The 27908-nt window shown below is 36.1% G+C and overlaps 1 protein-coding gene and 1 long non-coding RNA gene across 2 annotated transcripts; both read left to right on the top strand.

Annotated features, from left to right (window-relative positions):
• LOC115228307 (tumor suppressor candidate 2) lies at positions 1 to 27222 on the top strand. Its single transcript, XM_029798920.2, has 3 exons — positions 1 to 227; positions 22859 to 22976; positions 23982 to 27222. The coding sequence occupies exons 1-3, from the start codon at positions 85 to 87 to the stop codon at positions 24054 to 24056; spliced, it is 336 nt and encodes a 111-aa protein (XP_029654780.1). The 5' UTR covers positions 1 to 84; the 3' UTR covers positions 24057 to 27222.
• LOC118761042 lies at positions 9598 to 21686 on the top strand. The gene is made up of 3 exons (XR_004997121.1): positions 9598 to 9611; positions 19968 to 19971; positions 21133 to 21686. It is a non-coding gene; the product is annotated as an uncharacterized LOC118761042 (long non-coding RNA).
• Positions 27223 to 27908: the final 686 nt, after the last annotated feature.

Here is a 27908-nt window from a genome sequence, read left to right as displayed (position 1 = left end):
GTAGATAATTATGAAGTAATATTTCTACATAAAATGTCTTTAGGTGTGCGATGAAATTGACCGTACTCGAATGTTTTTTTCGTTATGGGTCAAACAGCCTCTAATGTTGCTAAGAAAGTTGTCACGCCTATTACATCTCTGTACTCACAGAACAACAATGGATCGACTGAAATATGCAAAAGAACTGTGAAAAATCCTGTAATACCTTATGTGTTTAAGCGTCGAGGGTAAGCCAGCTGTCTTCCATGCCAACCTGCCTCTTTCTTTCTCTCAATTGCTGTTTCATTTTACATAATATTGTATTTTAAAACCTGTTTTACATGATAATAACCTTTTAAAAACCTGTATACTCTCAAATCAATTCTTTTATTTTATAAATATTAATTTTTCTGTATATTTCATATAATTAATTCTGTGATTTGTACATTTTTTCACTAATTGAGAATTTCCTTTCCTCCTTTAGTAATCTTCTTGGAGAGTCTACCTTTTACACCTGATTACTAAGTATGCTAGGAAATTATGAACATAATCTTTCTATCGCTTCTTTTTCTACACAGCTGATGCTGCCATATTAGATAATCATTTAGAATTTTTAACCATTAATTTCACTTTAAGTCAACCATAGCAACAAGCTGATCGATATATTATGGAATTCTTTCTCTCTCGGTATAATAACAATTATTTGTACTCCTTAACATGATACATGTTAACATATAAATGAAACATAAACACATCGTATACGAAGCTGACGAAAGAATTTTAGGACTGTAACTCAGATGTATTTAATTTTAGGAGTTTCATAAAACACATGTAAAGTGAATGAACTTAGATCTGTTTAAAAAGAAATGGAAGTGATCTTAATTCTTAGCAGTATAACCTATTAACATTTATATTTTATATAATTACTTAACATCACATGCAACAGAAACGTTTTCGATAAGCTTTCGTTTTGAAGCAAGGTCATATACATTGATTGAATCCGTCCATTGACTTCATCGAGATCTTTCGCTGTTTATTTCATGGTTTTATTTAATGATTACATTTATTTGTGGCAAATCAGTCAATCAGATGAGTTTCGTCTAATCAATTCGCCTGCTGAACACTGCATTTCATGTTATATCATAAATCGCACAATTATGCTTTCTTCATCCCGTTAATCAGCATTTTAAGTGGGGTGCCACATTTCCCGTTGTAAAAATTTGTTTTGTGATCAGTTAAATAATTTTAAGAGAAAATGCGCTCCCTTCCGAATGTGTTTTCTGATTTCACTTTCATTTAAATAAGGACTGATTTTTGTTTTAAATCAGTACTGTCATATATATTAATCTGTAAAATTAATATCTTTTAAATGAATCTATTGATATTACTTAAGGAATAAAGGTCAAGATCTTAAACTGGAGAAAATTCTTCCGTTCAGTATTTCCAGATTTCACTTCGTGATTATTAGATTATTGCTCATAATTGTAATGTGTTCCAGTACAGTGTAAACATCCATCTGGATCGTTAACTCGTGTCTCGAATTCTTCATATGTGATTAAATCCTCTTCGAAGACATCGTTATTTTCATTCTTTTTTTCCTGCCGTAGCCTAGTTTAGATAAGTCTCGCTCTATCTCTAATCCCCTTTCATCACCTCGTTTGTGGGTAGAAAGTTAAATAAAATCTTAATTTGCTTACTTGCATATTCGTCTGTAACTCATATTTTAGCTGACAACAATCTTTCATCTATTCTCTTTTTATTTATCAACTTATTGACTTAAAAAATAATAAGCTTTTGATCATGTTAAGCATGAGAGTTTGGGACAAGGGATGAGGGATTTCGGCTTCGAAAGCAACCTCATCCAAATGATTCAAGCACTATACGAAAATTTAAGTTGTACAATAGTCCTGAGTAGTAACAACAGTGAGTTCTTCATGGCAGTAACTGATGAAGTACATCAGGGCTATCTCCTCTCTCCTATGTTTTTCAACATCTCCATGGAAAACATCCTGCTGGAGACACTTCATGATTTCCATACCCACGTTGTCATTAGAAGATAGTTCGTTTGCAACGTGCGTTTTGCGGACAATACTGACCTAACAGTATGCAGTGAAGCAGTAACATGTTACTAGATTGGAAAGAGCATCAGAAGCTTATGAAATAGGGACTCGTTCTGAAAAATTCAAAATTTTAATCAATAGCTAGTCAGAACATAGCAATCAACATCATGCTGAACAAATAAAAATAAGTAAATGCTTTAAACACACTTACAAAAAGTCATTATCACAGATTTCAATTTTTATTTTTAATTGTTGAATGACCTAAAAAAACATTTCTTATTGAGAAAATACATTTCTTATTGAAAAAATATTTGAAAAGTAATTGCGATTTGAAAACTTATTTCAAAATATTTGAAATTTTATAGAAGGCTAATTTATGGAATTGTTTGTTCAATCAAATACTTATAATTTTCTTTTTTTTATAAGAAATGTTACCATTTCTACAATGCTTGCATAATAACTTTAAAATTGATTTTTTTTAATTGATAAAAAGAGGAATCTGTTTTAATGATATTAAATATTACATGTTCGTTTCACTTTCTCAGGATACCTAATTCTATTTTTGTACTTTCCGCTACACTGATTTACTCTTATCAATCCAACAGAAATATGTACTTAAAACCCAAAGATTTAGTTTATAGGTACATATCGCCACTTGAGGAAGTGGACAACTTGAGATACTTTGAATACACATTTAGCAAGGATGGCCACTAAATAAAGAAGATACAAACAAGATTTAGCCTGACCTCATCTACCTTGGTGAAGCTGAATGTCATGGAAATGTCCTGTTAGTTTTCCTGTGAAGCTCAAACTGTACAAGTCCCTAGTGACTTCCAACTTTCAGCATGACTGCAAAAACTGGATACTAACACCCGACAAAAGATCTGAGTGTTTCAGTATAATACAAACAACTTTGTCAGGCATTAAGACATCAAATGTGCTAGTAGGCCAGATTTACTCTTTGCTGTTGTGAAACACTAAAATCTCATTGGTATGAACATGTATCTCACCACAACTCCCTATCTAGAACTGTGCTATTAAAACATTTTAAGCCTTAGAGAAGAGATGCAATATCTATGGACTGAGCCTGCATTTCCTGATGGTTAAAATACAACAATGTTTCATCCCATCACCAACTCTAGAATGCCCCAATGTTCAGTTATGTCCCTCTTCTCTACATTAATGACTTATTCTTAACAGCACACAATCCTAAGCAAAAGTTATCATTCATCACTCCTCCTTATCTTGCATCAGCATAAGTTTGTATACTAACTGAACACAATAGACCTACAGTATTGCAATCATTATGACAACACATCAAGTAAACAGTTATGTACATTCCATTCTCTATATATAAACAACACACAATTAAATCCTTATGTCATCACAACCTCTGATCTTTCATGGGAAATTCACACACACACATGTATTTATGTATATTTATATCTATCGTGTATATATATATATATATATATAGTAATAATAATAATAATCCATGGATGGAATTTATAAATATTTTAATGCATCACTACATGCATTTCCACAAATCACAAGTTTCTTAATATCATAGTCCTTATTCCTGGGCTGATTACTGTGTAATCCCTAGTATCCATGGACATCAGGTGGATCATATTCATGTGTTCCTTTCTTCAGGCAATATTATAAATTCCATCCATGGATTATTATTATTATTGTTGCAATATTTATCTTACATTATATCAGCACAGCTCAGTGCAACTCAAAACTGTCATTGCTAGTTGATATCATTTAGCTGTTATCGGGCATAATAAAGTAGGAGCTTTTAAATGCATATTCAAAACATTTCCCATAAATGAACTTAAAGGATGTTTATATATATATATATATATATATATATATTATATATATATATATATATATATATATAGCATTGCCAAGATTACATCACAAATGTCAGAAAATACTTCAGTCTTAGCTAATTGTTGACCCTACGAAGCTTAACATTGTAATACTGCCGATATTTCGGATGGTTCTTCTCATAGATATCTTAGATCATCTCCAAAAGAATGCTCACCAACTGATTCACAAAATTCACTCACCAACACACTGCGACCACTAGTTCACACAAGTTGTTTTTTATCTCTGTCTCTTCTGTCATTACTATAGTGGTCTCTGTTCCTTTTAACCCAGATAACTGTATACATCCTTCAACCAACCTAATTCAATTCACTCATCTCACCTCCTCCTCCATCTCCTCTTGCCATGTCTCACTTCCCAAAGGCTCCACTAAACATTCAGTGAATCCAGCCCCCTCACAGCTGCATCTTTCTAGAATTCCCATGCCTTGTTTTTCTTACAGATGCAGACCTACAAATGTTTTAAAATGAACATTAACTGCAGCAATATTTCTAGTTGGGAGAGAATGCAAAAGCTATACCCCTTCTCCTTTTACGAAGCATCAAATATGGTGTGCAAGAGAGACAGCTGCACTGATATGGTCATGTGTTACATATGGATGAAGACAGCTGTGTGAGGAAGTGCTACACCCTAACTGTAGAAGGAACCTGTGGAAGAGGTAGACCCAAGAAGACATGGAATGAGGTGGTGAAGCATGACCTTCAAGTACTGGTGCTTCACAGAGGTAATGACAGGAGACTGAGACTTTTAGAGATATGCTGTGATTGAGAAAACCTGGCACCTAAAGTGAGATCGCAGCCATGGCTGATGCCAGTGTTGCATGTCTGGCCCATTTAAAAGTACCCTTGATGCATTGGGCAATATGATATGCTTGAGAAGACCTGTTGAGTCAAGTAAAAACAATATTGTAGCTATGACCAGTGCCACCTAGCTGGCTTCCATGCTGGTGGCTTGTAAAATGCACCATCTGAACGTGTTCGATGCCAGTGCCCCCTGACTGACTCCCATGCTGGTGACACATAAAAAGCACCATCCAAATGTGGTCGATGCCAATGCTGCCTGACTGGCTCCTGTGCTGGTGGCACGTAAAAAGCACCCACTCCACTCACAGAGTGGTTTGCATAAGGAAGGGCATCCAGCTGTAGAAACATTGCCTGATCAGATTGGAGCCTGGTGCAGCCACTGGCTTTCCAGACTTCAGTTCAAACTGTCCAACCCATGCCAGCATGGAAAACGGACATTAAACGAAGATGATGATGATGATGCCAGTTATAATAGTGTAGATGAAAGTACAATTATATACAATTTCAGTCTGGCCAACATTTTGCCATTGATGCTAATAAGTTGCACATTTGAGTGTTGTGTAAAATATTGGAAGAAATATTTACTTAGTGTTATTTCCAATGACAAAACGTATTCTATGGCATATGAGTGGTGCTAATTTTCTACAAAGACATAATGAAATAGTATTGTTATTTTTTCATCACCATTTCAGTATTATATGGTTATCATTTTCAGTTGGAAGGTTAGATAGGAACACTCTGGAACTTCTGGAATTTTCACAACCTTATCCAGCCCTTGCAGTTTGGATTTATCCCTGACTCCAGCTGCTGTGATCAATTTGTCAAGTTTCTTGAAGACATCACCCAGGTCACTGATGGCGGCTCATGGGTGGATATTGTTTACTTTGACTTTGTTAAAGACTTACGACAAAACTCTCTGCAATGGGTGTGAAAGGTGATCTTTTTAACTGGTTGGAGTCCTTCATTCTCAGCCAAAAAGAGGTAGTCGCTGTTCTAGAACAGCATTCTTCACCCTATGAGATGTCACCTGGTGTACCACAGGGATCATACATTAATGACATAGATGCCAACTTAAAGAATGCCACAGTGCTGAAAAATGCAAATGCCACTGTGCTGTACCTTGAGATAAAACAAAAAAGACAGATCCTAAACACTATAGATCTTTCCTGCAATTGGACCTGGACACAATGCAACAATATATCACAGACTGGCAACTCAAGTGGGCTGTTGACAAGTGTACCCCCATGCATTTTGGGAGGAAAACCCCAGTGTCCACACACTCTTGATAACACTAATAACAAGAAGTCTTGTGAATATGACTTGGGCATTACTGTCAGCAGCGATTTGCGCTAGACAGAGCACATCTCTAAAATTGTCAAGAAGGCCGAGGGTGTCTTGACGTCACTTAGCAAGACTTTGTCAGCCACTCTCCAGCTATCTATTTAAAGCTGTATATGGCTATGGTGCAGCCACACTTGGAATTTGCATCACAGTTTGGAACCACTATCTTGCTCAGGACATTGACCTCCTGGAAACTGTTCAGACATGAAACCAAGTGAATACCCTCCATCAGGTATCTACCATACTCTGAACACCTTACCTCCCTGGGCATAGATTCATCGAAGTTCTGACATCTATCAATTGACTTGGTAAACACCCACAAAATTATTAACCATTGTGCCAATAACCACCTTGAACACCTTTTTGAGCTCCATGTGTCTAACACATGTTGGCATGCCTACAAAGTCAAAAAACAACACAGCTCACATGACTTTCGGAAACATTTTTTCACTCAGAATTACTGAAACATGGAACAAACTACCTGCATCAGTTGTTAGTTGCTGAGGCATTGCATCCTTTAAAACCTCCATGCTTCCTGAAATTCACCAACACTACACCTGATATCCCCTCCACCCATACACATACACACATGTATATCATGACTTTTGTACATAACTCTGTGTACTGTACATGCACCTTTGATGAATTGTATGCACCTGAGCACTATACACAATAATTTCATTATTATATATTATTATTATAAAAATATGTTGCATGCTAGAAACAAGTTAGTCTACATTGCTGTAAATACAAAAGAAAGTTTCATTTCATTTTCCAAACTTTACTTAATTTTACTGACAAAGGAAGGAACTTTGTTCCATACATATATTATGAACAATCAATAATGTGCATTTACAATTGTATTCAAAGTTTAACATATTCAGAAAGTATTGGGAATTCACACATGGTAATACACGTTACAGTTCACTTCCATAATTCAGGATGTATTAGAACAAGGGAAGTGTATTAGAAGAGATGAAAAATTACTTAAATTATGCTAACTGGCATTCGGTCAGCTAGATCAGCCAGTCAGTTCCATGTACCTGTGATTTCTTGTAGCTTTCATAATCCCACTGTCTTCAAAGTAGGCTCCTGGCAGCTCTTATTTTAAATGTGTGTTTCCTTGATTACTATAGAACATCAGTTTAAACTAAATGAGCATCATGCTCATATCACATGATTATATTACCTGGTTCTTAACCCTTTCGTTACTGTATTTATTTTGAGATGCTCTGTGTTTCTTTCAATTACTTTAAATATAACAAAGAATTCAGTAAAATAACTTAGTTATCATTCAGCCAGTGTTAGGAACATAAATTGTGACTAAGGTTTGGTGGAAGATTTTAATTCAAAACTTATGAAAGCAAGACATTTGAACTCAGAGCCAGAACCGGTTTCAGTCAGGTTGGTAACGAAAGGGTTAAAAGTCTAAAGTTTCTGTGCCCATGTTTTTGTTACTAGGCAATTGACAGTATGGGTGTGAATGGCAGGATCAATGACTCACTTATTAACACAAATACAGTAGCCAATATTACTTCTGTTGTGACCATGCAGACTTTCTATTTCTTTCAAGTTTATTTTGTCACAGTGTTCATTACATTAGTCATCTTGATTAACATTGTGCACCATTTCTAATTAACAGCTGTGAGATTCAATTAAAAAAAGAGACCCAATAATAAAAGTAAAAATGCCAACAATTCAAGTAAATTATAAATGATAAATTTTGCAGATGTACCCAATGAACTGACAAACAAAATAATTTTATTGACATGCTTTTGAATAATTCTGTTGTGATGGCTGGAATAGATTTCTTGTTAAAACATCTTAAGTTGACTTAAATGCAAAATATTTAGCTTTCCTGTTAGCATATAACCAAGGTAGGTGAGATTGTATGGCATTAGACCATCTTTCATGTGTTACAATTCTAATATATTGATAATTATCTTCTGTTTTAGCCCAACTTATTTTCTTTGTTAAATAAACCTGCTAGTGTAATTAATGTCATTACTGAGTTGATTTCATTGCCAGTAGTTTAACCAATTCATCAAATGAATTTTGTAATGGGTGAGATTATATAATTTGAATAAAAAGACAGAGAATTTGATCCTTGCACCATGAAAATTCTCAAAATGTGCTGAGTAATATCAAAGTACCTAAGCTGAGACTGCTTGAAAACATCTAAATTGATGTATCTATTGGCATGTAGCAGGGGAAGGACTAAAACTTAGTATTTTTATATCAATATTTTGGATATTAGAAGGGAGAGTTTGGTCAATCAGTATTGTATAAATTTACCTCATATCTCTACTTACCCTACTGTAATCCACGTACTCCATTATTCCTTATTGACTAGTTCCATCTATTCATTTTCTTGGTAAAAACTGTGATCTGCTGTATGTCGTATTTTTTATAAACTTCTTTATAATATTTCTTTTCTTAGACCACACTAAATAGAATAGGCTATCATCTCTCGAACACTGTCACCTCAATACTTAGCCATACACTTATAACAGTTTCTAACTTCATCTTTTTAACTAAAATTAATCATCTTATCTTAACTACATTTCTATTTTTCTCCACACTAGCAAATGGAGACTAGATGCTACAAGTCCTCCACAGAAAGAAAACTATCTATTGTATCTGTTTAATAATAGTTATGATGTATGGCATGGTTGGTCCTTCTATTTTAATAATATCAGGTCATTAAGAAATGTCCGATTTTGAATTGAAAGTTTATTTTATTTGATCTCAACAAAAAGCAATGTAGTTAATCAAAGTATGCACCTAATTTATCAAGGCAAATTTGCCATTTTATTGGTAGCTTATTTATGCCAGCAGTGAAGCATTCTGGAGAGCAAGAGGTGATAAAATCATGAAAGGTTGTTTTTACATCTTTTTCTCACTTGAAGTTTTTTCCTTACAAAATGTTGTCTAATGCCTGGAAAGCATGATAGTCAGTTGGTGCAATGTCTGGTGAATATGGTGGATGACAGAGTACTTCCAAGTCTGGTTCCTGTAACTTGAGTAGCATTCTTTGCACAATATTTGGTTGAGCATTATTTTGCAACAGACTGTCTCTATCAACCAATTTCAGTTGTTTAATTGCAAGTTCACTCAACATTTCATCCAATTGGTTGATGTATACATCCGCTGTAATTGACTTACCAGGTCTCATGAAGCTGTAGTGGATGACACCAGTGCTGGACCACCAAACAGACACCATTAGCTTTTTTTGGTGAATATTCTTTTTTATATTGTGTTTTGGCACTTTGTCTCTATTGAACCACGATGCAGAATACTTGCTATTGTTGAAAAGAATCCATTTTTCATCACACATAACAATACGATGCAAAAATTGTTTGCTTTTATGCCATGACAGCAAGTTTCAAGATGACTTGTCATTTGATGCTCATTCAGTTTGTGTAGTACTCACTTGTCCAGCTTCTTTACCTTACCAATTTGTTTCAGATGGTCTAATACAGTTAGAATTGAAATATCAAATCTTGCTGCTAACTCCCACTTAGTTTGAGATGTATCTGCATCCACTACAGTTTCTAGCTCATCATTATCCACCTTGGTCTCAGGTCTACCATGGGGCTGATTTTCAAGAGTAAAGTTACCAGACTGGAACTTCTTAAACCATCGACATACAGTGTGCTCATTCATCACGTCTTCACTAAACACCTCATTGATGTTTTGAGCTGTCTAAGATGCATTGGTTCCATGACGGAACTCATATTCATAAACAGCATTAATTTTTTTAACTATCCATGGGTTCAAAATTGATTTACAAGAAAAAACTCACAATATTATCAGACACCATGAATTGCATTTTGAAAAGTGATGTAACTCTTCAATGTTGTAAAACAAAGAATTGTCAGTATAAAGCATTAGAGTTAATGACTATCAAACTTGGTACATAAGAAAATCAAACATTTCATTCTTAATGACTTGATATATGTGTGCATGCATGCATGTGTGTTTATATCTGTGTACACATGCAAGCTTATTGGCTCCTTCCAAACTAGAATCATTCAGATTAATACATCAAGGAATCCAAGTTACATACTCTTCTTTGATTGCTTCTTTTCATTCTTATTTTGATATCAGATAGTAGCATTAATTGGTAGATATAAATGAGAGATGTATTGTGTTGACCTGATTTTCTGTACAAGGTCTGCATTGTAACTATTAGATAAGTTGGAAATAAATTGAGCTAATGAGCAAATAAACAATTGAAGATAGTTTTTTTGTAAAATTTATTACAATTCAACTGTCCTCGCTGAATGTAAGTAAAAACTTGAAATGATGGTTCTTTTATTAGTTTTGATGAGTAGTGTTCCAGTTGTTCTGTTGACAGAGCTACAGGGTGTTCAGGCTAAATTTGACAGTTTGCATAAAAGGAAAAGAAAACAATATTCCATCCAAAAATACAAGTATTTTAAAAAATCAAAAAATATCAGCTAGATTATGGCTGGGAGATAACAGCTTACTTAAAGTAACCACCCTCAGCTTCTACCACAGTCTCAAGATAGTTCCAGAGCCTGATACATGCATTCCTCACTGTGTCCCTAAGAAGATCTACAAACATATCAGTGATCTTGGCTACTAGCTCAGCCTTGGTGTTGCAGGTAGAGTGGTTGTTGTCTCCCAACTGCACACCACACCTAGTAATCTATGTGATTACAATCAGGGGAATTATGAGGCCAGAAATTGGGTTTGGTGAAGTCAGAAATTCACCAACAACCTTTTCTTACACTTTCTGGGGGTATGGCAAGGAATCCAATCCTGCTGCCAAACATGACCTTCCAACAGTAACCCTCTCCATGGAGGGTTTAATCACAGTCTCCAGCAGCTTCACATAGTTATTTGAATTGAGTCTAAGATGCTGTTCAAAGATGTCAGGCACCATGATATTACCTTCACTGGAGACTCACCTAAAGACCATCACAGTGGCTCTATTATAGTGTGTCATTTGGCTCTATTATAGTGATGGCAACACTATTGCTGAATGAGCATGAGAGATGATAAACTATAAAAGCAAATAACCTACAAAAGTTGGATATGTAATGAACAATGTTGAAGATAAGTTAAGAAAATTTATGCTGATCAAGAATTAGTCCCAGCTTTTAAGTGATAGCTGGCAATAAATAATACCAAAATAGACCAAAGGAAAGATGGTGAGATACAGCTTTAGAGTGGGTAGGAGAATTGGGGAAAACAATATTGATTTTGTGTTTGGCTTAAGGCCTTTAAATTTCTTAGGAGTAGTGTTGATTGAATTAACCCCAATATTTCTTATTTTACTGACTTTTGAAATATATGAAGGGCAGAGTTAATCCAAGTGTAGCACGTCTGACACTACTATTTCTGTCACTTCATTCACCTTGTGAATTAAGAGACAATATTGTCAATTCATGTAATGTTTAAATATTTAATCTTCCTTTCATATCAGTTGTGCTAAGTGTCACTGGCTTTTCAATTGTAAACCTTTAATACAATCGTAGAAATAATTTTTCTTGAGTACCAAGAAGTGTTTATTATATATATTACAAGTGTCTAGATATTTTCTTGCTAGTTTCAGTCACTGGACTGTGACCATGTGGGGGCACTGCTTTCAAATATTTTTAGTCATTCATATTAACCTGAGTGTTTATTTTATCAGATGGTTAAATTACAATTTGACAAAGAGAGATGTACTGTTTCTGACTGCACCACTATAATCTGCTAAATTCCACTAATAAAGCATAGGTAATAGAAGACACTTGTGATTCTATGTGGTTTCTGCAGTCATCATAACATTAATGGCATCAGTCTCACTAGTCTTAGAGGTGAAGACCATCATCACAGACCTTTCCTTCACCCAAAATACTATGCAAAAATGCCTACATCTACCAACAGCAAAACATATTATCATTGATAATTATAAACTGTAAAGCTGAAATTAATTTGTCCTCAGTTATTAATTAGTATTTGATTTTTTCAAAAAACTCAAAAAACTATCTTTTTATCAATTCACAAAATTTCTTCTCTGAATTAACATCACAAATGTACAATCTTTAAATAATAACCAACCATCGTCTTCGAATAAATCTTTGTTGTCTCTCTTTACACATCTCTAATTAAATGTCATCATTATCATCTAAAATCCATGTTCCTTGATGGCATGGGTTGGATGGTTTGACAGGATCTTATGGGTCCAAGGACTGCATCATACTGCAGTGTTTACTTTGATATGGTTCCCACAACTGGATGCCCTTCCTAAACCCAATCACTTTACAGCATGTACTGGCTGCTTTTCTCATACCAAAGGCAAAAAAAAGAATTCCTAATTATATGTTACTTTTCTTCACATCCATAATCTTCACTGTTAATCTTTTTCCTTTCTCTCTCACCTTTTCACCTCTTTCAGTTAATTTATCCATCACTATTAGAATGCATTTCATCTTTCTTTGGTAAAGAGTCCTGATAAAAATGTGTACTTCTCTTCTTTACAACAAACTAATTTATTCCATTGTGTGAACTTTTGACGTTTGCTACATGCTGATGTAAATAATTACAAGTTTCTTCACACTCAATTTAAAGAAATTCAGTTTGAAGAAGTTCAGTTAGGAATAAATAAATTAAGGGTTAGCAAAGAGAAGACCTACAAAGATATTGTTAGTGAAATAGGTGCTGATGTGACTGGTTAAGAAACTTGATTCCCAACCATGTAGTTTCAGATTCACTCACATTGTGTTGCATTTTGGACAAGTACCAGTACCTTCTATAGCCGTGGGTTGACCAAAACCTTGTGGATGGATTGTCTAGAAGCCTCTTAAACATTGTTGACATACATTATGTGAAATGAATGCACAGTCATTCAGAATGTATATAACGAAGTTGAACAATATTTTTGCCTTACTTCTTGGTTAATGCTCCCCTCCCAGCTAAAGCAGGTTCTTTTTTGTCTTGAAAGCTATCCAATGAACTTGTCAGTATTGGTGCCACATAAAAAGCATCTGTGCCAGTGCCATGTAAAAAGCACCCAGTACACTTTGTAAAGTGGTTGGCATTAGGAAGGGCATCCAGCCATAGAAACCAAGTCAAAACACACAATTGGAACCTGATGCAGCTCTAGCCATGCCACCCAACCCATACCAACATGGAAAACACGTTTAATGATGATGAATAGTCTATATTTGGTTCATTATTTGATGTAAGACAAAATATTTGAAATCCTTGAAAGCAAGGTAGATTATTGTGTCAAAGTAAATTCAGGAAGTACCAGCTGGTGACAGGAATCTCTGTCCAAGGTGATTCATCATGAGTTAGGTTAACTTTTTTATGACTAAACTATTCGCTAAACTACTATGATCTCAAATTCACTGATAGATGTACAGAAACAGTTCAAGATTTAACTAATGCTTTATAAGTACAATTGTTTTAGCACAGCATTTTTGACTGAGAAGATTCCCTATACTTAAATATCTCAATATCTTTTGATTCAGGAAATTTATAAATAAAGATCTGTTTAACAACTGTTGGTTGTAGCAATCCCAGCATCGGTTAGGGTCTCAGATTTATCTTTACCTTTCTTGGGGTTTTTAGACTTCAATTTTAATTAATAAAGGAATGCCTGACATCTCCATTAAACTGAATGCCATGTGTTCATATTTTCTACAATTCCCAAAATCCTTTGCTGCATCACTTCTCAGTCCATTGTATACTTTCATTCTGTATTCTTGTGTGCTTAAAGTTTCTCTGTGTGTCTCATACTGAATTTACTTTAATGGATCTCAAGTTATTGGTTAGTGGCATTTTTAGAGCTTTGGAAATCTTTCTTGTAGTCACTTTTTAAAGTTATCTCTGCAGATTTCCTATAGAAATCATAGCCAGTATTGAAAGTTACGACGTTTCGTATACGCATACGACTATGTAAACAATGCGATCGAGGACAGAAAAATAGGTAATGAGTGTATATGCATATTTCAGGTGTTCTTGTTCCATTTACATCACTGCACTCAACCTGTTAACCATCCACGAAAACTTCGCATAAATAGCCACTAAATTTAGATATGTAGTAGTTATTTCCCCTTAATCGCTATTAAATCACATACGAACGTATTTAATTCGAAATGCTGAGTTTGATTAACTAACGCCGCATTTTAACCTTTATTCTTCATTTTAACACATAAGTGACATGGTATTTTTTTTTCATTAAAGTTTTTCATCATATATTATATGTTTTAAATATCCAAATTTTACTAGTTTTAAACTCTCAAAATAATTCTATCAAGAGGCAAATTAATCTATTTTAAATACCGTTAGTGCTTGCATAATTTGAATTTTTTTTTATTCCTGACTATAAAATTACCTACCAAACAGGTGCATTCTTTTTACATACCACGGTCTAACAAGATAGTCCACATACTTAAACTAGTTTAAACAATTCGAGTTGTTCATCAACTCAATTTCTAAATAGTCACACTCTCAGAGAACTTGTTTTCCTCTTTCTTCCTTGTGCTGCTTCATCTGACCAAATAAACTCTGTCCACAGAAATGTAAAATAGTTCAGTTTACGTGCCTACTTGTGAATTTTTATTTCATCTGTAACCACGACTGTCATAAGTTTGTTTCTCGCAGTAAATACGTTTTTGTTTTCTTTAATTTTCTTTTTCTAGTAAGGCGCTTTAATTATACTTTAGACAAATTAATATCTGTTTTATCAAACCAGAAAATGATTTCCATTACATCTATGATTTCATCATCATTATCATCATTTAACGTTTGTTTCCCATGGTGGCATGGGTTTGACCAGATCTGGTAAGGCCATGGGCTGCACTAGGCTTCATTGTCTATTCCGGCATGGTTTCTACAACTTGATGCCCTTCCTAACACTAGCCACTCCATAGAGTGTACTGGGTGCTTTTCATGTGGTACTTGCACCAGTGCTTTTAACGTAGCACCAGTATCAACACTGTGGCAGATGGGTTATCTTGACTACTGCAAGGTACCAGATATTTCAGTCCTTTTAAACCTATACTAGAAGTAGAGATTTGTCATTTAATCAGCTATGGACAGCAGCCAAAAGAAATAAGAAGAGTTCTATGAACCTTTGTTAAAAGAATTTTTGAAAGCAACAAATCATATCTCTGAGGGTCTGCAAAGATTATGGGAACAACCCTTCCTCCTGATCAAATGAAAAAAGAATTAAAATGAAAATTGGTATTCCAAACTAAAGCTATTCAGGTGGGGCCTCCATTTGAAGTGTCAATCACTTAAAGTGGCTGGAAGTATTGAAAGCTGATCTCAAAATGCTGAACCTTATAAGGGAGATGACAGAGAATCAGGCTATATGGTGCATTGCAGTACTCGAGAAGACCTACCCACCATAACAGAATTTGAGATCCTAAAACCAAGGTACTACATAAAAAGTACCCATTATACTCTGCAGAGTGGTTGGCATTAGGAAGGGCATCCAACCATAGAGACCAACCTGAAACAGACTATGGAACCTGGTGCAGCCCCTGACCTTGCTAGTTCTTGTCAAGCCACCCAACCCATGCTAGCATTGAAAATAGAGGTTAAATGTTGAGGATGATGATCTATCCACATGAAAAGCACTGGTGTTAGTGCCATGTAAAAAGCAACCAGTACACTCTGTAAAGTGGTTGGCATTAGGAAGGGTATCTAGTCATAGAAACCAGGCCAAAACAGACTGTGGTACTTGGTGATTGTGTGTGTATGTATATACAGGGTGTCCCAAAAAAATGTATACACTTGCTGCAACAGTCTGTCATGCCAAGCATTAGAGAGGACTTTGAACAGGAAGAGTTTTATTTCCAGCAAGATGGGGCACCTCCACACTTCCATCGCGATGTTAGATCCTTTCTTGATGGGATCTTGCCAAACAGGTGGATTGGACGGAGAAGTTTTGCCGAATACCATCCACATTCACCAGACCTCACACCATTAGACTTCTTTTTATGGGGATACCTAAAGGACAAAGTCTACGCACAGAAACCTGCAACAGTCATTCAATTGAGGGCAACCATTGAACATGAATGTACGAATATCCCAAGGGAATTGTTCCATGATGTGCGCCATTCCATCGCTTTGCGTTGTCAGCAGTGTCTGGAGCAGAACGGACATCAGTTTGAGAACATGCAATAACAAGACAATAGAATGATATTTGAAAATTCTTTTACATGTTGAAAATTATTCGAATTATAATAAACCCCAAATTTACAATTATTTAAGGTGTGTATACATTTTTGGGGGACACCCTGTATATATATATATATATATATATATATATATATCTCATCATCATCATCATTTAGCGTCCGTTTTCCATGCTAGCATGGGTTGGACGGTTCTACTGGGGTCTGTGAAGCCAGAAGGCTTCATCAGGCCCAGTCAAATCTGGCAGTGTTTCTACGGCTGGATGCCCTTCCTAACGCCAACCACTCCGTGAGTGTAGTGGGTGCTTTTTACGTGCCACCCGCACTGGTGCCAGACAGAGCTGGCAAACGGCCACGAACGGATGGTGCTTTTTATGTGCCACCGGCACGAGGGCCAGGCGAGGCTGGCAACGGACACGAAACGGGGCGGTGCTGGCAACGGTCGCGAAACGGAAAGTTCTCTTACATGCCACTGGCACTGGTAACACATCTGCAATTTCCATTGATCGATTTCCATTGATCGATTTCGATTCTGATCCTCACTTGCCTCAATGGGTCTTCACAAGCAGAGTTTCGACATGCCACCGGCACTGGTAGCACATCCGCAATTTCCATTGATCGATTTCGATTCTGATCCTCACTTGCCTCAACACGTCTTCACAAGTAGAGTTTTGTGTCTCAAGAAGGGAAGGTATGCATACGTAGGCTGGCTCCATCCCATGTAGAAGGCCACGGGTTGTGGACTCACTTGTCCTGCCGGGTCTTCTCGCGCACAGCACACTTCCAGAGGTCTCGGTCTCTAGTCATTTCCTCAGTGAGACCTAAAGTTCGAAGGTCGTGCTTCACCACCTCGTCCCAGGTTTTCCTGGGTCTGCCTCTTCCACAGGTTCCCTCAACCGCTAGGGTGTGGCACTTTTTCACACAACTATCTTCATCCATTCTCGCCACATGACCATACCAGCGCAAACGTCTCTCTTGCACACCACAACTGATGCTTCTTAGGTCCAGCTTTTCTCTCAAGGTACTTACACTCTGCCGAGTGTGAGTACCGGCATTACACATCCATCGGAGCATACTGGCTTCATTTCTAGCGAGCTTACGCATATCCTCAGCAGTCACGGCCCATGTTTCACTGCCATGTAGCATGGCTGTTCGTACACACGCATCATACAGTCTGCCTTTCACTCTGTGCGAGAGGCCTTTTGTCACCAGCAGAGGTAAGAGCTCTCTGAACTTTGCCCAAGCTATTCTTACTCTAGCAGTTACACTTTCAGCACACCCGCCCCCGCTGCTGACTTGGTCACCTAGGTAACGGAAACTATCAACTATTTCTAGTTTTTCTCCCTGGAAAGTGACGGAAGTTGGTCTCAGAGCATTTTCAGTGTTTATTGTTCCTGAGCATCTGCCACATACAAAAACCATCTTCCTAGTTAGCCTTCCTTTGACATTGCTGCATCTCTTATGTGTCCATAGCTTACACTTGGTGCATCTTATAGAGTTTCTACCTACACCTTTTCTACAGATCGAGCAGGGCCATCTACCTGAAGGTGTTTGTGATTTGTCTACCTTCCTACTGATTACGACTTTGGTTTTAGCTAGATTGACTCTGAGGCCCTTCGATTCTAATCCTTGTTTCCACACCTGAAACTTCTCCTCCAGTTCTGATAGCGACTCAGCAATTAGAGCAAGGTCATCAGCATAGAGGAGCTCCCAAGGGCATCCTGTCTTGAATTCCTCCGTTATTGCCTGGAGGACTATGATAAATAGGAGGGGGCTGAGTACTGAGCCTTGGTGGACCCCTACCTCTACCCGGAATTCTTCACTGTACTCATTTCCAACCCTCACCCTACTAGCGGCGTCCCTATACATGGCCCGCACAGCTCTCACTAACCATTCATCTATCCCTAGTTTTCTCATTGCCCACCAGATAAGGGATCGGGGGACCCTGTCGAAGGCTTTCTCCATGTCAACAAAAGCCAGGTACAGGGGCTTATCTTTGGCTAGGTATTCTCCTGCAGCTGCCTTACCAGGAATATAGCATCAGTAGTACTTTTCCCTGGCACAAACCCAAACTGCATCTCATCTAAACTAACTCTCTCTCTAATTAGTTGGGCTATGACCCTCTCCGTAACCTTCATCACCTGGTCCAACAGCTTGATACCTCTGTAGTTATTTGTATCTAGGGCATCACCTTTACCTTTGTAGCAGTTGACTATTATACTGCTACACCAGTCATTGGGTATGACCCCTTTGTGTATCACCTGATTAACTATATGGGTGACTAGGCTATAGCCGACACTTCCAGACATTTTGAGCATCTCTGCAGTGATTCCTGATGGGCCTGGGGCTTTCCCTGTCTTCATGCTTCTAATTGCCTTAGCTACCACAGAACTATCAACTCGGATAGCTGGTCCCTCTGTTGGGTCAACATTCGGCAGACTCTCTTTATCCCATTCATTTTCTTCATTCAGCAACCTTTCATAGTGGCATCTCCAAACCTCTCTCTTTGCATCCTCATTTAGCGCAAGTGAACCATCTTCCATGCGAACACACTTCTCTCCTACCACATCACGATTCTCTCTCACACACTGTCTTGCAACATGAAACACCTCCAGTCTTTGGTCCTCACGGCGCAGAACATTGGCAAATTTTTTCTTATCTGCTTCCCCTCTGGCTAAATAAACCTGTCTCCTAGCTTCTCTTTTGGCAGTTTGATACAATTCCCTGCTACCCCCATTTTTCCAGACCTTCCAAGCCTGTCTCTTTTCTCTAATAGCCCTGTCTACAATATTGTTCCACCACCACGTTATTCTAGGTCGAGAGGGGACTTTGCACCAGCCACAGATCTGGTCAGTGGCTCTCAGCAGGTTGTCCCTTAGAAACGTCCAGCTGTCTTCTACCCCCTGTGATGCTCTATCCCCTTCTACTTCGTCAGAGGCTTCAAGTAATATGTCCCTAAATCTCTGTCCATTTGCAGGATCTTTAAGCTTCCAGATCCTTCTTCTCCATATTTGTCGTCTTCTGGTTGTCCTCCTAGTCCTGATCCTAAAGTCACTAACTACCAGTCTATGTTGTGGGGTACATTCTTCACCTGGGAAGGTTTTGGCATTTATAAGCAGCCATCTCTCCCTTTGCCTTGTAAGGATGTAGTCAATTTGGCTGGTATGTTGGCCCGATTGGTAAGTGACTAGGTGGCTGGTAGGTTTCCTGAAGTTAGTGTTGCAAATCATAAGATTATTTGCATCGCAGAACTCCAGCAGCCTGGTTCCCTCCTCGTTGCGGGAGCCATAGCCATAGCCTCCATGTACGCCATGGAAGCCCCCAGCATGTCGTCCAACGTGACCATTGAAGTCACCAGCCACAAAGATAAGGTCTCTGTCGTTCGTCAATGAGGTAGTCTGCAGTAGAGTGTCATAGAATCGGTCTTTCTGTCCATCGGGTAGCCCCGACTGAGGAGCATAGGCTGATATAATGGTTGCTAAACTATGATGAAGCACTAATCTAATCTTAAGTATATATATATAATATGTATGTATGTATATATATATGTATGTATGTATGTATGTATATAAACACACACATACACAAATACACACATGCTCATGATTGGTACTCAGCATCTCTGTATGTCAAGAGATGATCAGTAAATGTTAGTGACAGGAAGGACATCTGGCCATAAAACATTGCCTCCAAAAAAATCCATCCTGAACATGCCTCCCTAGAAAGGTGGTCATAAAACAATGACAATGATTACATGTATGTATGTATACAAATTTTTTTTATTCGTTTCAGTCATTTGGCTGCAGCCATGCTGGAGCACCACCTTTAATTGAACAAATCGTCTCCAGGATTTATTCTTTGTAAGCCTAGTACTTATTCTATCAGTCCTTTTTTGCCAAACTGCCAAGTTACAGAGATGTAAACACACCAGCATTGGTTGTCAAGCAATGGTGGTGGTGATGGTGAGGGTGAGGGACACAGACAAATAAATATACACATGCATATATATATATACACACACACACACACACGACAGGCTTCTTTCAGTTTCCGTCTACCAAATCCACTCACAAGGCTTTGGTCGGCACGAGAATATAGTAGAAGACACTTGCCCAAGGTGCCATGCAATGGGACTGAACACAGAACCATGTGTTTGGTAAGCAAGCTACTTAGCACACAGCCACTCTTGTGCCTATAAAAGCAGTACTCCAACCACCAGATGCCAATCAGTTTAGTTAATTCTACTGTATCAATAATATACAAAATAATATTAAATTATTGGTTGTATGTTTTATTTTTTAATCTATTAGCCTTGAAGATAGGAATTTCTCAAAAGGTTTAAAATCATTATATTATTGTAGGATTGAAAATTGATGCAAATGATAGCATGTCCAATTAAATACTTTGCAGTATCTAGTTTTGTTTTCTTTTTTCGATATTCTATATTTAAATCATCATCATTTATTGTCAGTTTTCCATGGGTTGGATGGTTTGATAGAATGTGGCCAGCCGGAGAGTTGCACTAGGTACTCTAGTTGTCTGTTTTGGCTTGGTGTATACAGCTGAGTGCCTTTCTTAACACCAACCACTTCACAGAGTATACTGGGTGCTTTTCATATGGCACTGGTACGGGTGCTTTTTTACATTGCACCAGTATATAGATATATCATCATCCATCATTTTGAATTCAGGTTTCGTCCCCGTTAATGGGGGTGGCTGGATCTACCTCAATGCCATAGCAACCGCCCTCACACTATCTCACCATCTTGCCTGGTTTTGGGCGTCCTCCCTTCTTAAACCAACTCTCCCAATCTCCTCCTCCACACTTTCCTCAGTCTACTTCACTTTCAATGTCCATTCACCTAGTACAAGGTTACCCAGCCGGAGAGAGAAAGATCAGGAATGAAAACAGAAACAGGTGTGCTATTGCAAAGAAAATACATGGTTGCCCAACCTGAGAGAAGTGCAGGAGAAAGGGAGAGTGAGAGTGGGAGACCGCAGGATAGAGATGGTGGAAAAATGCCAGGCATACACACAAGGAATGGGGATCAGAGTATAAATGAGATGGTTGAGTAAAGGAAGAGAGAGATATAGATGGTGGCAAGTACCAGGACATATCCTTGAGGTTCAAATACCATAATATAAGTGACAGGATATTGTGAAGGGAGTGAGATTAAAGAGTGCAAGTAAGTGGCAAAAGACCTGGGTATATATAGAGTTGGAGTGGCTACAGGGTAGCAGCAATACAGAGGAACAGGAGTGTGAGGATAGGATTGGGGAGTGAGAGCTAGGCATAGTTTATGAAGGAGGAAATGCGAGAAAGAGATGTTGATTGGTTTGTTGGGGTAGGGTGAGGGAAAGTTTTCTTGTTATGCATGTATGTATATGTGTGTGTGTGTGTGTCTGTGTTTGTTCCCCACCATCACTTGACAACTGATGTTGGTGTGTCTATGTCTCCATAACTTAGCAGTTCAGCAAAAGAGACTGATAGAATAAGTAGCAGGCTTACAAAGAATAAGACCTGTGGTTGATTTCTTCGACTAAAACCCTTCAAAGTGGTGCATTCAAATGATTGAAATAAATAAAAGAATATGTAGCCTCAGCATGGCCACAGTGAAATGACTAAAACAAGTAAAAGATAAAAGTTATATATATTATATATATAATCATGTATTTTGCAAGCAGTAATGCTTTTGGTTATAGCTTTCCGACACTTTCACTTTATTTCTTTGACAATGAAGAGTTACTGTGGCTCAGATGAACTAGAAACCACAAAGTACTTTGTTTGAATTAAATGCTTCTGTTTAGTAGTTTCCATGCCAGTGTCTATTGGCAGACATTGTATGCATATGTACATGAATAAGATGTGCCTCTACACATTCTTTGTGTTTTTATTTTACTCTTTTACTTGTTTCATTCATTTGACTGCAGCCATTCTGGAGCACTGTATATAAAATTTTTGTTCACAATGCATTGGGCAACCTGAGACTATGATTGAAGACACTTGCCTAAGATATCACTCAGTGAGATCAGGCTCAGAGCTGTGTTGTGAAGTGAGCTTCTTAACCACACAGCAACAGAATCTGTTTTTATTCTCTTTGGGTTAATTCTGTCAACCAAAGTTCTTCCTTACAAATGTAGGGTATTTTGCTTTTGTAAAAAAAAAAGAATTGAAAAAGCAATATCATGATTAAATGATTTTTCTAACCTCAATACAGTGCCATAAATTTTGAGGGAGGAAATATTTGATTAAGCCAAACCCAATATTTGACAAATAAAGAAGGCAAGAATAGTCAATTAAATTGACCCCAGTACTCGACTCGTTCCAAGGGCTGGGATTGCTTGATGAAATCAACTCCAGTAGTTGGTTTGTTCTTTTGTTCTAAAGGAATGGAACAGCTAATTGAATTGATCCTATTGACAAACAAAGTTGAAAGGAACAGTTGATTTTATTGAATCCATAAAGATGAATGACAGTCAGTCCTGGTGGGATTTGAATCCAGACAAAAAAGGAAAGCATGGTTTGCAAAATGAAAAAAACATAATAATTTTAAGTTGTTAACCCAATTACTTTAACCATTCCCTTAATCTTTTTTTTTTTTTTCATTTACAGATCAATGTATTTTGATGAAGATGGAGATCTTGCGCATGAATTTTACGAAGAAGTATTTCTCGACCGAATGGGGAAGAAGCGCATGATGCGTAAACAAGAGCGGAACTTGATAGCGCAGGTAGGTTGGTGGGTTTGCTTTTTGTTAAAAGTAACAGTGCTTATGAGACTAAACTAGTTGTTTTAGGTGTTGAGAACTTAGAAAATGTATATGTTCTAGAGCTGGCGTGTCTCTTAGAAGTGATATGTCACTTACAGGAGTAATTCTCAGTCTGGCAAATACTAGACTCTGGTAAAAAAAAAACATATTAGTGACATTATTTTTGTCCTCCCCACTCTTTATTACTGGAAAGATAAATGTGAGTTTGCTTTCTATAATTTTTTTTTAACTATGGTAATTAACAAGTTGAAAAGCTTGAAATCATTTTAATTTTATTTAACATGGCAATTTTTCCTCCCCTCTTCATCCCACAGCATTCTCTGAATGAGAAATACTGACAGAAAAGTAGTGTGTCACTTAGAAGTGGTATGTAATACAGAGGTATTTTGTTAGGTGAAGTTTGTGTTGTAGTATCACAGAGAGATGGTGTGTCACTTTATAGGTCCAAGGTGTCTAGAGATGATGTGTCACTGAAAGGTACTTACCAATGTTTATTCGTTTTGTTTCATGGTTTGATCGGTTTTACGTAAAGTAGCTTATAAACGTTGATTTTATACCCTTATGTCTGCAATATTATCTTTTTTCAGTATATTTTCATTGTTTGAACTTAGTGCATGACTGAAAAATTATTCATCAGCTATTGAAATTACTACATAGAAGGGAGGTAACTTTATCGGTAATTGGAGCTGTAATAGGCTAAACTTGATGTTTAAATTTATAATGACAAATTAGCGTAATTTATAGCAGAGATGTTAATTAGGAAGATATATACAGATATAAAACATAAAATTTGATTGTTTTTACCTTTAGATTCTATATGTAAATTTTACTGCATTATTAATATCAACAATGTCAATAGAATACATTTTCCTTGTTTAGAGATTGTTTAATGTTGAGATGTCTCAAACTGCCACCATTTAATCAATAGCTCTGTTTTCTAATATTTCTGTTTTTGTTATTTTCTAGGGTGAAATTGAGCTTCCATTTCCACGACTACATGTTGACTTCCCTATAGTAATTTGTGAAGCCCCAGACTTGTGATGGTCTGGGATATGATCTTTCACCCCATTCCAAACAGTGATTGGAGATCTTGCTCAAGCATGTCTGAAATTGCAGGACAAATCACAGTGCTTTTGGTGAGAGACAGGCAGAGAAGCACAAACACATAGTGATATGATATTCTAAAGCAAATCAGGCCAACACAAATTACCTCACAGCACTCTTTGTTAAAGTAAAAATAAAAACTTTTATAAAGCAAGATTTCATGGTCTTGGAGTGCACCCATTTCAATATGATATTTACTAATCTTTGAATTACATGTCTGTACAGCTCCATTCTGGGAGTCAGTAAAGAATATACTATCAGTTATGTTGAGTGGGTTGTTATCAGTAAATGAGAGTATTCCTTGTAGTCAGGGTGCCCCAACAACCAGTTATTTCAAATTGATGCAAATATTTACTTTCAGTGATTACATTAAAGGTAAAAAATGAAATTACAACTTCAATCTGAATCGACAATGATCAACCCAATTGTAATTATGTAGGGCTGAATGGCACATAAGCCCATGTTTACATGAAAAATGACAATATCCAAAAAGCTTTAACATTTGAGTTGATGGTCCAGTCTAAATATATCTGGGGTTCACTTGCTTTCAAAAAGAGATTGCTTATTTAGCTCCATAAGATACTGTGTTTATAGAGTAAATCTTTTAACATCAGGTTATTTTGGAGATGATTTGAAAATATTTAACAACAAAAAAGTAATCGAATTTAATATCAGACAGTGTTTATATGATGTTATATACACTCTTAATTCATCAAAGTCTTTTAACAGGCAAAGTTTAAAGAAGACAATGATTAAATGCATTAAATGTTTTATAAATTGTGAAAAGTGTTTTAAAATTTGTGATGAATATACGAAAAATGGTCATGTTTTTGTGTAGGAACATTTTACATCAAGATCAAAGACATTGTTTGCAAAGATTAGAGTTGTCCAAGTTAGAACCAGCTTCCTGTCTTTCTCAATCCATGATTGTAGGTGTCTTGCACAAGTACCATCACTCACAGGATGTTATCCAAATATATCTACTTGAAAGATGCTCCCTTTGAGATGCTGGTTTAAAATGTCAGCTGTTGGAGTTAGTCTTTTCTTATCCATTGTCTTGTGACTGAACATTTTCATTCTCAAGAAATCAACAGTGGTATCATCAACATAATTTTCATTGGAATACAGCCTGCAGACAAGCTGCATCACAACTTCTTTCTACTGTAATTTTTGATGATATGGTGTGCTAGCTGCAACTGTGATATCAGTTATGTGACAAGTTCTGTCATTCATCTCTCAGCAGTATAGTTTCCTATTAAGCTTAAAAGTTGATGTGCTGTCTGATCAAGAGAAAGTGTAAAAGAGAGTCATTGCTTTGAGTGTTGTTTCTTTTAAGCTTGAATTTGTATGCTGTATGACTAAGTGATGTTTTCTGTTGAAATTTCCATAGAAAACCATTCGTAGATTTTTCTTGATTGACACTTTGAAAAAGATATAATTTTTCTCAAGTATTTCTTTTCTAGAAGTAATTATATTTTTCTTGCTCCCTCAATTCTAGATTGAGCTAAAGATGATGTTGAGTTGCACTTCTTTCTTCATGATGACAAGCTCTTCATTGCCTCTTCTTTCTGTGAATTATTCTTCACAACAGCTAATCTCAGGACTAGTTAGAATTCAGTACTTTAAGATGGTAGGGTTTTCACTAATAGGAATCATTCTCCCAGTTCCTTTCACTTCCATTTAATGCATTTCATATTTGTCTTCTTTATATTCTGGTTGTTTGGAGTTTGTTGATGATTTGAAGGGATTGTCTTTATTATTCATATGTATTATGTAAACTTACTTGATATTACATTTTCTTATTGCTTTTAGTTTATCTTTTGGAGCTTTTTGTGAGGTTTTTTCTTGTTCCTTGCCATTTTTGAATTATCTCTAAATAAACCTGATGTTAAATAATTCATATTGATATTGTAGACACAGTACCTTATAGGGATAAACTAATTATAAATATGAGTGTAGATCTTCATTTCAAACCAAATGACACCAAATATATTCAGATCATACTCTCAACACAAATATTAGAGCTATTTGAATATTGCCACTTCCATCAAAAACACAGTCATGCTTCTCAAATCTCTTACATGCTTCCTATTGGGCTGTCTATTGTCCCCTTGAGCTGAAGTTGTAATTTAAATTCTTACCTTTCAATGTGATACCAACAAGTACACTTTTGCCTCAATTTGGGAAGGAAATAAATTTTGCCAAAATTGGCATCCCAGTATATTAGAGACTAAACTTCAGATATTGTCAAATTTGACAGCATGTTCAAAATTATATATATTTATTATAACAAATACAGTGAACCTTTTTTCTTTAGGTTTAATCTTAAGAAAATTGGGATGAAAAATTTTGTAAAAATTGTTTTAGAATCTAGCTATATATTCTATTTTCACTTTAGTATTTATTCTTTTGATTTTTTTTTATATAACCTTAACAATTAAACTTTTTAATGTTTATGTGTTCTAATATAATACTAAAAACCTTTGTGTTTTTCTTTAACATTTTTGATTTTTAACAGTGAAAAGATAGCTCTAAATTAAAATTTCGTAAGTTATATATATATATATATATATACATATGTATATATATATAACTTCACTCATTGAAATTATTTTAATTTTCACTATTTACTACATTAAATTTCACTATTTCTAACATTGTTTTCATGTTGAAAGAATAGATATTTCTAATTTAATAAAAAAAAAAAAAAAAAGATTTAGCTTTTTCTTACTTCCTATTTAGAAAGATTGCACCAAATTTCTATAAATAGTTCTGCAGAATCTTGGCCACCAAGCAAAACTTAAACTTCAGCTAAAGAAGCCAAAGAGTTTCTAGTTTTAATTAATGAGTCAATCAATCAAGTGACAAATTTCTGTTTAAAGTCAACTCAAAATAAATCTTGTGGTTCTCACTAACATATGTAGTACAAAATACATTATATTCAACTAAAAGCTGATGGTGGTTCTCTACATTTTTGTCTCTGGAAAGAGACTAAGCAATATCAATTTTATTTCATATTTCTATTGAATATGTTTATTATTCACATATTGTATTATAGAATGTTTGCTTTTTAAAAAAAAATTAAATAAATAATCAGAAATGATTTTTTGTTTTTGTCTTTTTTTCTTTTGCCTCTCTCCATCTATTAATGAACATATGAATGATTGTCTCCAACTGCTATTCCCTAATTCTGTTGTATCTCTAGGTCTGGTGATGTCCTTCACACTCCTATGCTTTAATGATCTATATCAGTGTTTCTTTACCATTTTTTATGTGTTGACCTCTTTGAGTCCTATTTTGTTTGGGTGGACATCCATAGCTATTTGATGTTTTAAAAAAAACCTATTATATTTTTATAATTAAATATTATTAGGAATTTTATATCAAAAATTGTTTAAAAATTTTTTTATTTATTGTGAAAGTATAACCAATTTATTGCTGATAAATTTTAGCAACTAAATTTTATATGAACCTCTAAGGGTCATATGGATCCCAATTAAGAATCACTGACCTATGTGTTGTCATTTTAAACTACCTGAACACCTATGCAGATGATATCGCACTTTATCCCTAAATGTTCTAGACACAGGCATTATCCACACACAATGTAAGCTTCTTATACCAGATCTGCAGCATTAACATGAATAATAACCTTACAACCTCATCTCTTTGAATAGTACAAAGACACAGTTGCTGCTATACTTTACCACCAATGCACCATTGTAACCCTTAAAGTTGTTTACAAATACTAGGCTTCTCACTCCTTAATGATCTTTCAGGGTCAGAAAC

This window comes from Octopus sinensis, linkage group LG2, assembly GCF_006345805.1.
Source record: "Octopus sinensis linkage group LG2, ASM634580v1, whole genome shotgun sequence".
Classification (NCBI taxonomy): Eukaryota; Metazoa; Mollusca; class Cephalopoda; order Octopoda; family Octopodidae; genus Octopus; species Octopus sinensis.
Note: the sequence above shows the minus strand (reverse complement) of the source record. Positions and strands in the feature narration are given on the sequence as shown.